This window comes from Petaurus breviceps, unplaced genomic scaffold (genome assembly GCF_028583685.1).
Source record: "Petaurus breviceps papuanus isolate PSGF00001 unplaced genomic scaffold, PetGlider_PUasm1.0 90847, whole genome shotgun sequence".
In the NCBI taxonomy this organism is placed as follows: Eukaryota; Metazoa; Chordata; class Mammalia; order Diprotodontia; family Petauridae; genus Petaurus; species Petaurus breviceps.
The window spans coordinates 16,420,518-16,439,574 of NW_027187360.1; the positions used below are offsets into that span (position 1 = coordinate 16,420,518).

Genomic DNA, 19,057 nt, shown 5'->3' on the forward strand with positions numbered 1-19,057 from the left:
TATTTATTTACCAAAATGTTATATTAACCACTTTCAAAGGATGTTAATCACTTAAAGACTACCACATTCAATAATTTCTAAAGGTATACTATTTAAAAATGAATGTTTTATATAACAGACTAGAAGAGCATAGAATTGAGTTTTTCTTTCTGTATAAAATAGTAATGATGATTATTCCAAAGAATAATTTTAAACAAGTTGGTTTCTGTAGTATGGAGATATCAAATCAAGAACTTCTTATAAAAGGAATTCTATAAAAATAAAAATTAAATTTAGTTTTTTCTATAAGATGTTCTTTTAAAAAAACCATGTGAAAAAAATCCAACGAATATACTTCTGAACTCCTTTTAGAGACAGTATCATTTTATTTTCAATTTAAAACTTTTTAATCTCATAAAACACCACTTAACTACATCTCTTATTATTAAGGAATCTTTTTGCAAATTAGCCAGTGGGTTTCTGTATCTCTAGTTCTAGGTCCAAGATAATTATTATTTCACAGTTCAAATGCATCTTTATTTATAAGCATCGAAGGTTCTCATTTCTAAGCTAAAATATATTATTTAAATAATATAATTTATCATAATTTGTGACCCTATGCCTCCACTAAAATACTTTCCAATACTACAAAGAGTATATAAAGAGTACGTGGCCCATCAGAATACAAACTCTGATAGGTCCCATGAAGTTGCAAAGCATAGGCTAGGGACAAATTGCATTATCTTAGAACCAGTCTGGGTAAATAGTTAGAGGTTCCTCAAAAGGACTGGCAACCAAGTGATTAATTCTTTTGGTCACAGCAACTCATTAAAATTTTCTACTAAAAAGGTACATAAAAAATATTTACAAAGAGCCTATTGTGTAAAGAATACTTAGATCCTACAAAGTTCCTTTTCTTCGAGGCGCTTACAGTATGGTAGGGAGATAAGATACCAACACGGATAACTCTAATATACAGTATTATAATAAGCCTATTACAAAATTATAGAACACAAGGGGAGGAAGTGACATTTGAAAGAGAAAGAAAGGAAAGGAGTTCAACATGCTGAAAAGAGAAATGGAAACTACTCTAAGCATAGGGAAATAGTCCGAACAAAAACAGAATCAGAAGACCACAGAGTGTGTTTGTGGGGCAAACAGTTGCCCAGTTTGACTAGAATAGAATTCATGGAGGAGGAGGAAAAATGAAATTGGGTTGAAATAACTAGGCTATATACAGGTTATAAAAGTCATTAAATTCCAGATAGAAGGGGTGGAATTGATATTATCTTTACTGATGGAGGGTAATGATTAAGTAATGATAATTTCCAGGTGGACATCATTTTATATTTTGAGAATTCATGAATTCCACTGAAAAAATATGGAGTAATTTCAGAAATGAATATTTTGAAAGGATATCCTTACCCCCAGCATCTAATATCCGCTTCCCCATATCAATCCTGTGAATTAAAACAGGTTATATCACAATTGTTAGCATTCCAAGAACCACAGCACAGGCTTTAACCTCTGCTCTTGAATATCCTAAGCATTAATAACAAAAAAAGTGCTTATCCATCACTACAATTTTTTTTTTAAGCAATTGGGGTTAAGTAACTTGCTCAAGGTTACACGGCCAGTTATTATTTCTGGGTGTGGTGCTGAGTATCTGAGCCCAGATTTGATCTAGGTCATCCCAACACTGGAGCCGGTGCTCTTACTTGCTGTGCTACCTGGCCGCCCCCCATCACTACAATTTAGAATCTCATTGCAACTTTACATAAATGAACTGGTATGTGATTATTGACAATACCAAAGCAGCTTTTAAAAATCAATTTTTCCCTAAATCTAATTTTAAATAAAACAACAGTGTAAAGTCATAACCATCCCCATTACTTAGCTTTCCCCCTACCTTTAAATTCCTCATTTGATTCTCTAATTTAAAACAGAATAATAAAAATAAAATTCTTACATAAGAGAAAACATTTCTGGTTTGGAAATTATTTTCTTGGCATCTCGGGGCATGTTGTCAAGCATAGCATTCAGCTTTTTTATGGCCTAGAGAAGAAAAAAAAATGGAGCTCAAAAACATTAAATCTTTATACCAACAGTTTTCAAAATGCAGTTTGGAGTTGTGGAGACCCTTTCAGGGAGACCATGAGGTCAAAACTATTTTCATAATAATCCTAAAGACTTTATTTGCCTACTAAAATACTCTTCTATTTTCCAACTATATATCTCTGTGAGATTGTATTTTTGTACACTTCAACCAAAACAACATTACTTCAACAGAGTGAATGCAGAAACAGATATGAGAATCCAGCCATCTCCAATTAAGCCAGACATTAAAGATATTTGAAAAAGAAAAGTAAGCTAATTCCACTCTTCTCAGTCTTTCTTGTTTTGTTAAGATATTTTCATAGAGACATTTGTTATTATTTTATTATTTATTATTTAATTTTACTATTTTAAATGAATAAATGTTTTAAAATAAATATAGATATAACCCACATAAGCAAAATCTCTTTGGGGGTCTTTAATAATTTTAAAGGGGGCAAAGGGAGACCAAATGTTTGAAAGCTGTTGCTTTACAAAATTAACAAAACTTAAATATTTGGAAAAACACATTAGACAAATTGATACAAACAAAAATTAAATTTAAAACTTGTAGACAATACTTGACACACTAAACTTTTAACTATCATATTCTACAGTGGGAAAAGCATTAAAATACAGAAGATGCAAACACACACAAAAAACATCCTAAATATCAAATCTGGCATGTCTACCAGTTGCAATAATCTACAAAATATAATTATACACATAATTATAAGACATTTGATTCTCAACAGAAATTTAGAACTTAAGAAGAAATATATTTCCAATATTAGCACTGCCTGTAAAGCAGTTTTTCAGCTCAGATTAAATTTGGGATTAAAAAAAAACCGTCAACATAGTATCTTCGTTGAGTTCTCAAAGAGTATGACAGCAGAATACAAATTTTGGCAGATCCTACCAAGTTGAAAAGGCATCAAGAATAAGCCTGGTAACAAATTGCATATCTCCTGTCCAAGACCCAACACATCTAAATCCTAAGAGATTCACTGGCAACAGAATGGCCAATGGCTGATAAATTTATTCAGCCACAGCAACTCATAAAAACTATCTATTGAAGTGTAGAGGGGTTGTAATATGTATCAGTAGAGGAAGGATATGCACTCAGAAACTGTTGATCCTTGAAATAAGTTCAATTTTTAGCTTAATAAAAGGAAAAATAAGAAATACTTAATATTTTTAACAATGTTACTCTGAAATCTTCTTTGAAATTTCAAAACGTATTTTTGTGGAAAACTTTCAAGTAAAAAAGTAAAAGAAATAACTTTACCTCCTGGTGAATACAGATATGTATTCTCATGTCGACCACAAGGGCACAGATCCTCAAAATAAAGTTTTCTAGTACTTCCATTTTACCTAGTCAAAATTTTAAATTTTACTACTTTTGAAAAATAATTTTAAAACATAATAGATATATTTAAATGGCTTCCATTTTCTATATATATATATATATATATATTTCTATATATTATATATATGAACAAAAACTAAATGAAGAATAGAAAGAACATAGATTAAAAGTGAGGTGAAAAGATCTAGCTATGAGATATCAAACAAAACATTTAACCTGCGCCTCAATTTTCTTATCTGAAAAAAGGGCTTTGAGTCTCTAAGTTACTTTCTTTCTTTTTTTTTTAAAGTGATTGGGGTTAAGTAACTTGCTCAAGATTACATGGCCAGGTATTTTTGGGTGTGGTGCTAAGTATCTGAGCCCAGATTCGATCCCCAGATCATCTGGACACTGGGGCCAGTGCTCTTACTTTCTGTGCTACCTGGCCACCCCTCTAAGTTACTTTAAACTTTAAAATACATTTGATTAGAAACAACTGTTAATAGACCAATTTCTTTAATGACTTAGTTTTTGGAAACCTTTACTAGATCCTACTATTTTCACTCCTCTCTCAATCAAATTTCTTTTAAAAGCTCTCTATACTTACTGCCTCTTCCTCTCTAACTCAATCCTCAACCCTTTACACCCTGGCTTCCAATTTCATCACAACCGAAACTGCTCTCTCCAAAGTTGCCAATGATCTTGACTGAAAGATGTAATGGTGGTCTTTTCTCAGTCCTCTTCTGTCTCAATCTGCTACATCTGACATTGCTGACCAATCTTTTTCTGCCATATACAGTATTCTTTCTGAGTTTCCCTGATAGTACTCTCTCCTGGTTTGTCTCTTATCTATTTAACCATACTTCAGTTTCCTTTGCTAGTTTATTTATGTACGTTCCTCAAGGTTCTGACTCAGGCCTTCTTCTCTTCTATACTTCTATTATCCTCATCAGTTCCCATGGGTTTAACTTTCATAACTATGCAGATGACTACCAGATTTATATATCCAGCGGTACTCTCTCCCCTCAGCTCTCTCCTGGGCATCTTAATTTTAAATTGGATGTCCTGGAAACATACTGAACTCACCATACTGAAAACTTAACTCATCACCTCTCCTCCCAAAGTAGATTGACTCTTTTAAATGTTTCCATTTCTGCTGAGGTAATTACCAGGTTCCAGTCTCTTAGGTTCAAAACCTTGGCATTTCCCTAGACTCCCTAAACTCCCTCATCCTGCGTATTCAATGAGTTGCCAAATCTTGCTGTTTCAATCTTCATAACATCTTTCAGATATTATCTGTTCTTGCCAGTCACACAGCTTACCACCTTTAGACTCTTATCCTCTCTAACCTATATTATTACAGTAGCCTCCTAATTTGTTTCCCTGCCTCAAGTCTCTCCCCATTCCAATGTATCAAACACACTGCTAGAAAAGTAATTTTCCTTAAGGCCAGATCTAACCATGCAACTTCTCTAATCAATCAATTTGAGGAGATTCCTATTGTCTCTAGGATAAAATATATACTCCTCTGTTTAGGATTTAAAGCCTGCATGTTCTGGCCACAACCTATCTTTCCAGCCTCAATAAACATTACTCACCTTTCCAAACTCTGCAATCCAGCCAATCTGGTTATCTTTCTGTTCTTCACATACAACACTCCATTTTCCATCTTTGTGCCTTTATATTGGCTATTGCCAAACCTGAAATGTACTCCCTGTTTAATTCTACCTCAGAGTCCCTTTCAAGACACAGTTCAAATACCATTTTCTGCATAGACTTTCTTGAGATAGTGCTCTGCCTCCCAAATTATCATGTATTTAACTATCATATTCATTTGTATTTATTCACTTATTTATCCTATAAATATTTATTGTTTCTCCATTAGATTGTAAACACTTAGCAAAGAATTATTTCTTTGTACTTGTATACCCAGGACCTGGCACAAATACTGTGGATTAATTAGATCAGAGCTATTAACTGGTCCTATGTTCATCACTTCAAAACCCAGCATTTAAACATTCAAGGGCTTTGAAGAAAGATAAAAATCATCTGCAGTGCTCAGTTATTTCCTCCCCAAAGTAACAAATAGGGTTTGGCTATTTTACATACACACACAAACATATGTATGTGTATATGTATATATGTATGTTTATGTACATGTGTGTACATACATATTCATATACACATACACATATCTATAGAAACTATATATAGGCAGTCTACTAAGATACTGGATAGCCACAAATCAAATGCTTACTTTTCCTAGAATGTAGGCTTTATGTTTTAAAATCTACTCTGATATTTAAAATATTTTAAATTGTCAAGTACTAAGCATTCACCATAGCACTATTAGAAATTACTAATTCATTATAATATAACCAAAGGGTAATTATCTAAATAATATCATTTAAATCCTGTTCTTTTAGCATACCTTCATTATTGATATCATGAATAGTCTGAAAGAAAAAAGTGATCAATTTGTAATTGACTACTTTATATTTAGTATAGTTCATATTACAAAATTTATTTCATAAAATGCTATGAAAACACTATAGAGAATTTGGGTAGATGGTACAATTTTTCAACTAAAAATAAAATGAGCATTTAATCATTTTATTAAGATGGTTTATAAAACCTAGATTGAAGGCTATCCTATGTCTTATATTAGTGCATTTTTTAATGCTCAATGTACAGAGTACACAATTTGCTTTAATTATCACAAGTCTTATACAATTACTTTAAAAAGAGATTTATTTTATTTTTTACCATTAAGACATCAAAGAAATCTTCTATCAGATTCATCATGGCTTGATGTTTTTCATTCTTGTGACTTAAAATAATCTCTTTGGTTTTTTCAAACCAGGCCACCATGTAAAGGGGAAAAAAGTTATTTTAATATCAATTTTAAGTACTTTATGAAATAATGTGTCACATATTGTTTAACTAGATAACCTGCCCTTGGGAAAAACCTTAGTCAGGATCTATTCCATTATACCCTAAACTCCAGTAAAACATGTTACTCATTAGCCTAAACCCTTTCCCACTTCCCGGTCTTTGATTATGCTGCTTGCTCTGGAATGCACATGAAATCTCCACCTATATCTACCCAATGAATTCCATGCTTCAAGTCTTACTCTGTGACCCACATCTTCTACGAGGCCCTTCCCAGTTTAATCAATCAGTTCAACTATCATCTGAACTCCCAAATACTTTTTACCTCTTGTATGGCATATATCACCTATTTTATTCTAGATTTATGATACTCCTCACCTATATGATCCTTAATGGTAAGGATACTATTTACCTTTGTATCTTTCTTAGGGTTTTACATATAATAAGAATCTATAAATACTCAAAAGGACTAAATTTAAAGAAAACTTTTTTTTTTCATTTTAGATTATTTTGGCCTTCTTTCTAATTAAAAAGGAACTGTGCTGTTAAAACTTCATTTTACTTTATAAGTAATTTACAATATAAATAAAAATGACAAAATTTTCTTAATTTTACATATATTCACACAATCTAATATAATAATTCCTGTTAGCCTATTTAAACTTTGTAGTATTAGGTGTGTATTAAGTTCAAAACAGGCCTTTAGACACAAAAATAAGTGAGATATGATTGTAAACATTAAGACATTTACAAAATTGTGTGCAGGATATAAAACATGAATACAAAAATCTATAATATGTATAAACATAATATACGAGGTACAGTAAGAGTTCCTAGAAAAGAAAAACTATTCTCAGCTTGAGGTGGTGGGGATACAAAGATCAAAAAGAAACTGTTGCCACTTTCAAGTAGTCTATACCCTACTGGGAGTATCCAACATGTAAATAATAAATATAAAATAATTTCTGGAAGGAGAGAACACTAGTAAGATTTGTTGTATTATGCAGGAAGTGATATATGAAGTGAGCTTTAAAAGACAAGTATGATTTTAAAGAGTGGATATACATAGAAGAAAGGAGGTACCAACATCGCAGGCACTAGAAACAAGACATAAGGATAGGAAAGCTTAGCAGCTATCTTGTGGAATGGTGAGAATTTCATTCAGATTGGAGCATTAAGTAATGAAGGTGAATCATGAAATGGTAAATATGACAAGAAATGCAGGATCATAGAATGGATTGACAGTTGAAAGGGATCTTGGAAGCTATCCAGTGCAAGTCTTCTCATTTTACAGATGAGGAAACTGAGGTCCAGAGTTATTAAATGAGTTGCCCAACATTATACAGGTAGAATACATCAGAGGTAGAATTTAAACCCAGGTCTTCTGATTTCAGAACCAGTTTTTTCCCCAATTATTATATATTACCTCCTATTTTGTTGCTGAATTATAAAGGAAACTAAATGTCATGCTAAGTAGTTTACACTTCACTCAGTATGCTATACAGCAAAGTGACATGATTAGACTGGCATATCAAGAAGACAGACCTAACTGTACAAAAAACAATGAAGCCATAAGAAGACAGAAGATAGGAAAAGGGTTAGAAAGTTATTGCCATAGTTCAGGGGAAAAGTAATGAAGACCTGAACTACGGTGATCACAACTAGGTACCCTACATGATTCTAATTTCAATATTTATTTAACACATGCACAATAAGCCAAGTAGTTTGAAAATATTAAATTATTTCTTATATTTCCTCAAAGGCACACAAATAGAATTGCTAATAAACACTTTTAAATTTTTTTTTCAATTTATTTCACCATTTTTAGGTATATCCTATGAGCAAAGCACTATCTTATATGCTTCCAAGAATATGTACAAAGATAAGTTTAACAGAAGATAAGAATATGAAAGAGGGAAAGGAGTGATTTAGACAAAGTGCTTTAAAAACATTTGAATGAGACACTTTCAGAAATGACCAGAATCAAGGAATAGGGAAATGTGACATCTAAACTATGGCTTGAAGAGAGTGGAAGCTGTAGGTATACGTCATGACAGAGTACATTCCAATCATAGGGAACAGTGCGTGTCTAAGTACAATGCAGTAGAAGACAGTATTTTCAGCTTGGGGACAGCTGCTTGGACAGTAACATAAAATAGATGGTGAGATCTAAGCATCAGTATAAGGAATTTTTACATTCTATATATACATAATTAGAAATTGAAGGTTTTTGAGCAGAGGGAGTAACATGTTCATTTCATATGTTATAAAGAATATTTTAGTAGTTATAGGAAGGCTAAGTTGCAGAGGAGATAAAAAATTATATAAAATTGTGAAGCACTGCTATTACAAAAAAGAGATCTAATTAAATTCACATAAAAATAAAAACCTCGTTAAAACATAAGAGGTAATAGGGGCCTAAAATAGGGAAATGACAATGTGAGCAGAGAGAATGAAAGAGAAATGAGCCATAGGTAGAGCAGAAGCAAAAGAATTTGATAACTGACTGAATGTGGAGGATGAAGAAAAAGGAAGAATCAAAGGTGACTCTGTGATTTCAAGACTGATAATTAGAAGGAAGGTAGTACTATAAATAGTAATAGAGTTTTCTGGAAAGGGGGTAAACTAGGAGGAGAACATTATTCATTCAATTTTAGAAATATGGAGTCAGAGGTGCCGTGGAATGACTATGACTAAAAGATTATTGAAGATATAGGACTGAAAGTTAGGGGAGAGATCAAAGCTAGGTATCAAAATCTGAGTCATTTGCAAAGGGATGATAACCGAACCCACAGAAGTAGATAAAATTATTAAGGCAAAGAACATAAAGAGGAAAAAAAAGGAGTTTTGGAAGAAACTCACACTTAGGATACTGGGGAAAATGAGAAATAGCAAAAGCTATTGAATAGAAATAGTCAGACAGTTAAAAAAAGATCAGGGTCACAGGAGCACACTCTGCATCTGCTGCTATGCCTGGTCTCAACCCCATGGAACAAGATGTCCCCTGTTCCATCTCCAACCCTTCTTTCCTGCCTTTTATGTGCTGTCCCCACACACTAGATTATAAATTCCTTGAGGGCCAGGACAGTCTTTCTTTTCATTGATTGTATCTTCAGAGCTTAGCACAATGTATGCCTGGTATACAGTAGGTGTTTAATAAATGTTTATTAAATTGACAGGATTGGAACAAAGGGGAGAAATGGATAATGAATGGATAATTTCTAGGATAAATAGATAATGAATACCAGAACCGAATACCCCACCCACCCAAAAAAAAAGTAAGAAAGAAAAAGAAAAGTCAAGGAAAATGAGAACTGAAAAAAGAACATGAGATTTAACAATTAACAGGACATTGTTAACATTTAAGAGAGTACAATCAACAGAATAGGGAGGTTGGAAGCCAGATCTCAAGAAGTTGAGGAAACAGAAGCAGCAAACACAAAGTTGTAATATAATAGCTTCAACATCCCCAAAGCATTTTACAATCACATGTGGTAGACTATCTATCTGGTACCTTACTACCCCATGGACATAAATGATTTGTGTATATCTCATTTGATCCTCACAACAACCCAGTGAGGTAGATACTATTACTAGTTGAGGTTGAGAGAAAGTTACTTTCCCAAGGTCGTAGACCTGATAGGTGTTTGAGGCAACATTCAAGTCTTCCTGATTTCAAGTATAGAACTCTATGCACTATACCAAACAGCCTATCACATATCTTCTTTCTTGAAACTTAGCAATAAAAATGGAGGACATATATGAAATGTTGCTAGAAGATGTCAGAATTAAGGGGAAGTATTTTATTTTGTTTATTTTTAGTTTTCAATATTCATTTCCCAAAGATTTTGAGTTACATATTTTCTTCCTATCTCTCCTCTACTCCCCACCCCAAGATGGCAAGCATACTGAATATCCCTTCCCCCAATCTGTCCTCTCTTATATTCCCAATAACTCCCCCTTACTTTCTTGCAGGGCAAGATGGATTTCTATACCCCATTGCCTGTTTATCTTATTTCCCAGTTGCATATAAAAAAAAACTTCTTTTTAACAATTGTTTTTGAAACTTTTGAGTTCCAGATTCTCTCCCTTCTCCCCTCCTCACCCACCCCCACTGACAAGACAAGCAAATCAATAGTTATACATGTGTAGTAATACAAAACATTTCCATAGTAGTCATATTGTGAAAGACTAACTATATTTCCCTCCATCCTATCCCACCCCCCATTTAGTCTATTTTTTTCTTATGACCCTGTCCCTTTTCAAAAACATTTGTTTCTAACTACCCTCTCCCCTAATTTGCCCTCCCTTCTATCATCCCCCCTCTTATTCCCTCCCCCCCTACTTTCCTATAAGGTAAGATACCCAGTTGAGTGTGCATGTTCTTCAGGGGGAAGTATTTTAAGGGTAAGGATTATAGGCACATGTTTTTAAGGTAGGGAGAAATAACCTGTAATTTGGATGTGCTTCAACAGAGATACAATTTTCTTAAAAATTGTTAAAAATGAACTGTTTTTGACATTTTATCTTCTAAGACATATTTTGTTTGTAATATACTTATCTTTTTGACTAGCCCTTGTTTTATCATCACTAGAAGTCCAGCTTCCCCAAAGATGCTAATATATTTGCCATATTTTCCAAGAGAATTTAAAATAGTTGAAATATTCTGGATATCTTTTTTGTTAAGCACCTGAAATAAAATAAAACAATATAGTAAATATCTTTTATATATACAAAAGGATATTCAATGAAATAAATCAAATATTTTTTCATTGTACAAAATTAATTCCAGTTCAGATATAGAAATAACAAATATTTATTATCCACTTACTAGAAGAGACCAAGCAACTTATAGTCTACTGGGGACCAAACTGCATGAAGAAATAGAAAATATAGAGAAGAAATACAAAGTAATTTCTGTTAAAATACTAATAATTGAGAGATGTCAGGAAAACCTTTGTGTAGAAAGTTGGTTGAACCTGAGTTAACTCTGAAGAGAAGTATCAATCCTCTTAGGTGGGGAGAGCATTTTAGGTATGGGGGATAGTTTCAGAGGTGGGAAACATCATCATTCATAGGGAAAGGTAAGTAAGTCAGATTAGCTACAACACAGTATGTGTAGGGAATAATGTGAAATCTGAAAAGAGAGGTTAGAGTTAGAGGTTAGAGAAAAGACTTTAATGTGAGACAGGAGTTCATATTTAGCCAAAGAGGTAACAGAAAGAAACAAGAACAATCTGACAGTTGTTATAGAGTATGGACTAGAGAAAGGAAGCTGCAAGCCAAGGGCCCAATTGGGAAGTTATTACGATGGTTCTGGCAAGAATTTAAAGGGGCTAAACTAAGATTTTTGTCACATGGAAGATATTGTGGAGGTAGAACCAACAAGAATTGACAACTGATCAGAAATGGGAGGTTAGGGAGAAGGAAGAATAAATTCTAACTAAGACTGGTGATTAGAAAAATGATGATGTCCTCAAGAGAAAGAGAGACATTAGGAAGAAGGATGAGTTTCAGGGTTTGGCAGGAGAGGAAAGAAAATTGATTTCATTTTAGACATGCTGAATTTAACATAGCTTCGAGGTAACCCAGTGGAGCTATCCACCCAGCAATTAGAAAGTCAGTACTAAAGCCCTGGAGCTAGATTACAGCTGGATAAGTTGATTTGGTAGACATTTGAATAGATAATAAATAAATCCACTGGAATTGATGAAATTTTAGAGTGTGTGTGTGTGTGTGTGTTTAAAGGGCCCAGAACTGAGCTTGAGATACACATACATATGGAGGAAATAGATTACAGATAAAGACCTAGCAAAGGCAATTACTCCTCAGATTGATCAGACAAGTAAAAAAACCTGTAAAGACCAAAATTTGAAAAAATTTGGGAGGTTATATCCAGGAAAAGGGAATAGTCAACAGTATTAATGCAGATTTCAAGAAGGATGAAGATTGAGAAAAGGTCATTGCTTTGGCAATTAAGAAATTCCTGGTAACCTAGGGACTGCAGTTTTAGTAAACCAGACCTGCAAGGAGTTGAGATAAATAGGAGGCAATGAGTGTAGAGTACTTCTTCTAGGAGCTCAGCAGTAAAGACAGAATATAGTAAATGACAGCTTGAGGGGAAGGTATGGTGAAATGGAGGTTTAAAGATAGGAGAAATCTAGGCAAGTCTACAGGCAGCAAAAAAGGAGTCAAATGAGAGAGTCAATAAGAGAAACTGAAGATTAGAGTGTAGAGGTGGAATTATGAAAGAGACAAGCTGTAGTAAGGGATAGGAACAAGGGAACAAGTAGAGGACTTGGCTTTAGTAAGGAGAAGTCACCCCTTTTTCAAAGACTGCACTAAAAGAAAAAAGAATGTTAATTAGGGGAGAAGGGAAATGGTGAAAGCATTTGATGGGGAAAGGGAGTTCACAACAGCTGATCTCTATTTCTATGGGGGTTTTTTTGTTGGGTTTTTTTTTGAAGGGGGGAAGGAAAGGCAATTGGGTTTAAGTAACTTGCCCAAGGTCACACAGCTAGTGTGTCAAGTGTCTGAGGCAGCATTTGAACTCAGGTCCTCCTGAATCCAGGACTCTATTCACTGCACCACCCAGCTGCCCCTTGATCTCTATTTCTAACTAAGACAAGGTCCTTTAATGGTTGGAGTGGGGAAGGAAGTGATAGAACATTATTTACGTGGCATTATTAATTTTCATTCTTTATTTTTATAAAAAATGCTCTTTTAAGGCAAAGAATTGGAAATCAAAGGAATTCCCATCAATAGGGGAATGGCTAAACAAGCTGTGGTTTATACTTGTGATGGAATATTATTATGCTATAAGAAATGACAAGCAGAAAAACCTAGAAAGACTTACATGAACTAATACAAAATGAAGTGAACAGAACCAGGAGAATATTGTACACAGTAACAGCAATATTGTACTATGAAGAACTGTGAATGACTTAGCTATTCTCGGCAATACAATGATCCAAGACAATTCCAAAGGGCTAATGATGAAGAGCACTACCTGCCTCCAGAGAAAGAACTGATATTGTTTGAATACAGATTGAAGCATGCTATTTTTCACTTTCTTTCTTTCATTCTTTTTCTTTTATTCAAGTCTTCTTGTACAAAATGACTAACATGGAAATGTTTGATATGATTGTTTACTACCTCAGGAAGAGGGTAGGAGAGGGAGGGAAGGGATAAGATTTAGAACTCAAAACTTCTTTAAAAACTGTTAAAAATTGTTTCAAAATGTAATTGGGAGAAAAATATATATACATGTATGTATGTATAAAGATTATGTTTAAGATATTAATAACAAAATCAACGTAAGGTTTTAATCCTCATATACGTATAAAAGCTAGTTAAAAAGCTTAAAAATGATTCAATCAGTAGAGTTATATGCTTGATAGTTAAATCATTTTCAATAAAGATATTGGTCAATATGGTAATTCTGTGCAGATACAACATCTTGCATATTTTTACTTGGAAGAACCAAAACATGCTTTCTTCCTTCAATGATATTTTATAAGTTAAGGAAATATTTCCAAAGTTTTAAAATCAATTTGGTCAAAAAACAAAGCATTTTAAAGATGTTCTAAAATAGCTACTTTTAAACAAACACTTTGATTTTTATAATGGCAAATTTCTTTTTGGCAGGAACATTTAAATAAAACAGTCACTTGTTAACAGAGGTGTGACATCCAGTCTTTTAACTGAAATTTTACCTTGCACATAAGGCTGTCCAACTTGCTGATAAACTGTTTGCTGCATTCAAGTGTGATATCTTCATAATTTTCCATCTGTAGAAATTGTTCTAAAGGTTTGAAGTCATTTTTTCTTAAAGCTTCATCCATGCATTTTTCCAAGTGCTAAAGAAATAAATTGGTGCTATGACATTTTAAAATTAAAAATCACAACCAAATCAATTACCCTTTGTACTCAAAGTTTTAGAAACATTTTCCTATGAATATTTCAGAAGAATTTATAAATATTCCCACTGGTTCTAATAAGGATAATAACAATCCAGCCATATTTATGTACTATTAAAGATTTATAATGTCAAGCATTAAAGATAAAGATGTTAAATCATTTTTCCAATAATAAAACTTCTTCATAGAGGAGGGGATAAAGATTTGTTAGTCCTAATTTAGGTTTGTTTGTTTTTTTCTTCTAACGTTGCTAAATCAACTTTATATTGAAACTAATCAATTTAAGGCAAAGGTAAAAAAAAATCTGGTTTTAGAGAATGAAGTGATATTAGTTAAGCCAATTAAATTATTAATTAAGTCAATTAAAACCATGACCAAAGAAAAATTTCCATTGTTTTTATTTCATCAAGGTTTATTGGCCATCTACATCATCTTCATATTAACTAAAACCATGTAAGAGGAAAGGTGAATGAGAATGAATGGCAAAGAGGGAAAGAATACTAACAAGGAATTTAAGTGGAAGAACTGAAAAACTGTTGGGATACTTTATGTTTTAAAATTAACTTTAATGTAAATAGTTGCTAAGCAATGTTAGGTGGTGGTATTGATGTCCCATGCTATGTTCTTTTTAAAAATTAATAAAAAAAAACAATCTTAGCTATGACTCATTAATTGAAAAAAATTCAACAAGTTCAAATATATGGAAATATATCTTGTCTGAAAAAATCTGATGTACAAGAATCCATATGTGTAGTAACAATCAGGGAGTGATTTTTTTTTGCAGTTTAAAAGGCTCTATTACAGGTTCACTTCTAAATCGGAAGTTATAAAATGATTTAACATAATTTTCAAGAACATCACATAAAGTAAAGCAAAGTACTTGAAAATGACGTATTTAAACATATTAAAATATTTAACCCTTTATAGTAATTTATACAAATCTGTTTTTATTGTAAGTATATAAACATATAAAAATATAAAACTTCCCTAATTATAGTTTTAACATTAAACATAACAATCTCATTGTAACCTATAACAACATACCTGAAGTTCAGGTCTTACTGGCATTTTGGCAACTTCAATTAATTAAACTGTATAAAAATATTTGAAAGAAAATATAAATACAACTATTTGCATAATTCTACTCCAAATGATTATGGTCTATATAACATTTTAGAATTTGGTAGATACTACTGAACGGTTCATAGCAAAACCAAAAACTATTTTGCTTTTCTTTAAAATTGTGTTAGTTTCCATTTTATTTTTACTAATCAAATCACTATTATTTATTTGGACCAAGTAATGGAAGAATTTTAGAGATGAAAGGGGCTTGGAGATTATCTGATCTCCTCATTTTATATGCTGGAAAACTGAGGCCAAAGAAATAAAGTGAATTGTATAATGTCACACAGCTATCTTAACTAAAATCAGTTCCTGGCTCCCACTGCTCTACCATTTCCACTTCTATGCTATATTCCTTCTCTGACGTATAAGGATCCTAATTTGGATTCGAGGGTAAGATTCATTTACCTCCTCTGTTCAAACTAAATATTAAAAATACTAAACTGTAATAGTTTACTTTGTAATAGTAATAAACATATAGAAATATCAGTAGACAAAATGAGAAAGTTTAACCTTTAGAAAGATGGAAATGGAAAGGAGGGGGAATTTTTTTTTTCCTCCCAAGCTGGGAAAAAAAAAGGGGGAACAGCCAAGAGCTCCTGGTACCAAACTAGGTGTTAGAGTTCACTCATCAAAAATTCTCAACTTTAAACAAGATATTAAGCAGGAGAGATGTAATATAATAAACTCAACTTTTTCAGTCATTACTACTCTTGAAGATAAAATAAGGCCTAAGAAAAGGTAATTTGTTGAAGACAACAAATTTCCTCTCAAGTGCTGTAATGTGGGAGTCTTAAAATTTCTAGTCAAATGACTGGCTTTGTCATCATTTAACAAAACTTTGTTTTTCCTTGGTTTAGGCGTCCATCTCCTGAGGAGGGTAAAATTGGGCTATCATTGTTAGGAAAACTGGACCTCAGTTCGATGTAGAACCTTGGATTTGTAGTCAAAAGACTTGGGTTTGGATCCTGCCATCCCTATTTATTACCTGTGTGACCATGGGCAAGTCACCTTCACCTCTCTAGGTCTCAGTTTCCTCATCTGTAAAACGAATAAGGTTGGTCAGGGTGTTAAGGACCCTTCCATGATCCTAAGATTCTCCTCCAGAAACAGGACCGAAAACGCAGTTACTCCGAAGACCCCCTCACCGTTAATCACCTCAAGATGGCATGGTAGGCCCTCGCCCGACCCCATCCCGCCCTCCACGCTCGGCTTGGGAAGCTGAACGGAAGGCACCAGCTTCTCCCGACGGGGCCCAAACATGATCCATCTAACTTGGGTTTTAAAGTGCCACCGGGGGGACTGACGCTGCCCCAGGAAGACCCGTGCTTCCCCCTCGGTCCAGCCAAGCGACGGGCGCCTCCGGCCCCGATCACCTCCGGAGAGGAGCCAGGGCGAGGAAAAGGAAAGGCTCCCACCACGGAGGCATGCGTCAACCTCGATAATGAAGGCGCCGGTGCCGAAGTGGCCCACCTCAGGTAAGGGGGTCCCTGGGGTCCCAGGCCCACCCCCACCGCCTCGCCCAGAGCGGGCCCGCCTCCGCCCTCCTCCTCCTCAGGGGGTGCCGTTAGCGCGGCCTAGGCCATTGGAGAAGCCGGTCTCCCCGCCTGGTCCCCAAGATGAGATTTTTCGGCCTCCCCCACGACCCGAAGACCCGGTAGTTGGGGGGGGGGGGGGGGTAGAAAGCAGACCCGCCAACAGGCTGTGGCCCAGACGCGTCGTCCCAGCCGGGTTAGAAACGTGGCTGCCGCCCCCGTGGCTATTCCCAGCTCTTCTCTCCGACGCTACCTCAGGCGGCTGCTTCACTCCCGAGAAAAAGGCGCGAAACGCTTCCTCCAATCACCTTCGCCCTCGGCGAGGCTCCTCCCGCCTCCCGCCAGCCTCTCTCCCAGTCCCGACGTCCCCCGCCCCCTTCCCAGACCCGCAGGTGGGGCGGGAGGGAGGGGTCGAGGGCGGCTCCATTTTCATGCCTACACCCACCGCCTCCCCAGGGGGTAGCTCTTCTGAACCTCTTCCCCCCCCCCGCGGTCCAACCCCCGCCCCCCCACTACCTAAGGAGCTTCCAGGCCCCCCGGCACCCAGAGCGGGCCCCGGGCGCTGTGGCTTCGCTCGCCAGCCTGGTCTAGAACCCGTGGTGCTAGTGCTCTCCCTCGCCTCGGAGCGGTGTCTGCGGCAGCCACCTGCCCGCCAGGACTGGCGCGAAGCCCCAGGAGAGCTTCGAGGCCGTTCCAGTTAAGCCTCGGCCTTTAGTCTCTGTGGGAGTCAGGGCAGGCAGGAGTCCAGCTTCCTCCTCTGGGACACGAAGAGGAGGCGCTGACTGACCTCGTCCGCCCCGGATCTGCTGCGATTCGTCGCAAATTAAACCTACCCAACTACTTACTAAGGCTTTCCCTTAGATGCCTCCAAAGTAAATGCTACATCCAGAACACCAAACCACTTGAGGACAAAAGATGATCCTTTAATTCTAAACCTCCCTCCAGATAATCCCATACAATGCCTCAGATAAGTGATCCCCATCACTGGGGGTGAGGGGCGTTCCATCCTTACAGATACTACCTTTGCCCCTTGCCCCTCAGCCCCTGGACTTATCATCCTCTGCCATTCTTGTCCATGCCCTTCCACAAATCCTTCTTACAATATGCTCTGCCCCTCAATGCTGAAGGCCTTACTCCAGTTCTTTCACAGGTGCCAGCAGAAAATGGTGCCATTTTCTAATACAGCAACAAAATCCTGATTAGTCCGTAGTTTGAAAAGTTCTAGTTGCTCAGACTTGAACCTTAATGTCAAGGATAGCAAATTCTTCCATGTAAATTTTACATGTGACTAATGTCAAATCTGTTAGTATGTTTGCTGAGAGATGCTTCCTGACTGGTGATGCTTTTTCCTTCAGTATTAAAAACCTTATGAGGTTAATATAGATGGCCAGTAAACATTGATGAAATCAGAACAATTTGAAGTTTTCCTGTAGTCATAGTCATGGTTTTAATTGGTTTAACTAATTTCACTTCTGTCAAATCCTAGGTGTTATGCCTAGAGAGTTTATAGGCTGTTACTCCTAGCTTATTTAAGTGAATTTTTGTATATTTAAATAAATGTTTATATATTTTGATTTTACATCACCTCCATTTCCCACTATATTTCTCCCACCACTTTCAAGTCACCATTCCTTAGGAATAAGATAAATAATAATAAAACTATTGTTTATAAACATAAATAATATGTGACAAAATAATAAAGAGGAAAAAAAGAAGAAAAATAGTTCAGTAAAACTAACCAACATACTGAAAAACTCTGCAGTTATATGTAATGTTCCACATCCATAGACCACACTCCACCCCTGGAAAGAAACAGGAAGAGGTTCTTCTCATATCTCTTCCTTAAGGCCAACTTGGTCAATGTAATTTTAATGTATGGTGTTCCAATTGCATTGTTGCCATTTACATTTCCATTGCTGTAATCATCATGTACGTTTTCTGATTGATTCTGCTTATTTCCCTTTGTATCATTTCATCATGTTTTCCCATGCTTTTCTCTATTCATCATAGTTATCATTTCCTCCAGGGTAGTAATATCCATCACATTAATGTGTCACAGTTTGTTTAGCCATTTCCTAATATGAGCATTTCCTCTTGTTTCTAGTGCTGTGCTATTGCTACATCCTCCCCCCACCCCCCCAAAAAAAGGAAAAATGCTGCTGTAAATG

The 19,057-nt window shown here is 35.4% G+C and overlaps 1 protein-coding gene across 1 annotated transcript in view; it reads right to left on the reverse strand.

Annotated features, from left to right (window-relative positions):
- SYCP2 (synaptonemal complex protein 2) overlaps positions 1-15,300 on the reverse strand; it is a 121,984-nt gene extending 106,684 nt beyond the window's left edge. Inside the window, exons 1-8 of the mRNA XM_069072515.1 lie at positions 15,277-15,300; positions 14,029-14,172; positions 10,875-11,003; positions 6,188-6,292; positions 5,853-5,877; positions 3,362-3,447; positions 1,949-2,034; positions 1,405-1,439 (exon numbers count right to left, since the gene is read on the reverse strand). Coding sequence (XP_068928616.1) covers positions 1,405-1,439; positions 1,949-2,034; positions 3,362-3,447; positions 5,853-5,877; positions 6,188-6,292; positions 10,875-11,003; positions 14,029-14,172; positions 15,277-15,300 — 634 coding nt within the window. The remainder of the gene's footprint in view (positions 1-1,404; positions 1,440-1,948; positions 2,035-3,361; positions 3,448-5,852; positions 5,878-6,187; positions 6,293-10,874; positions 11,004-14,028; positions 14,173-15,276) is intronic.
- Between the last annotated feature and the right edge of the window lie 3,757 nt (positions 15,301-19,057).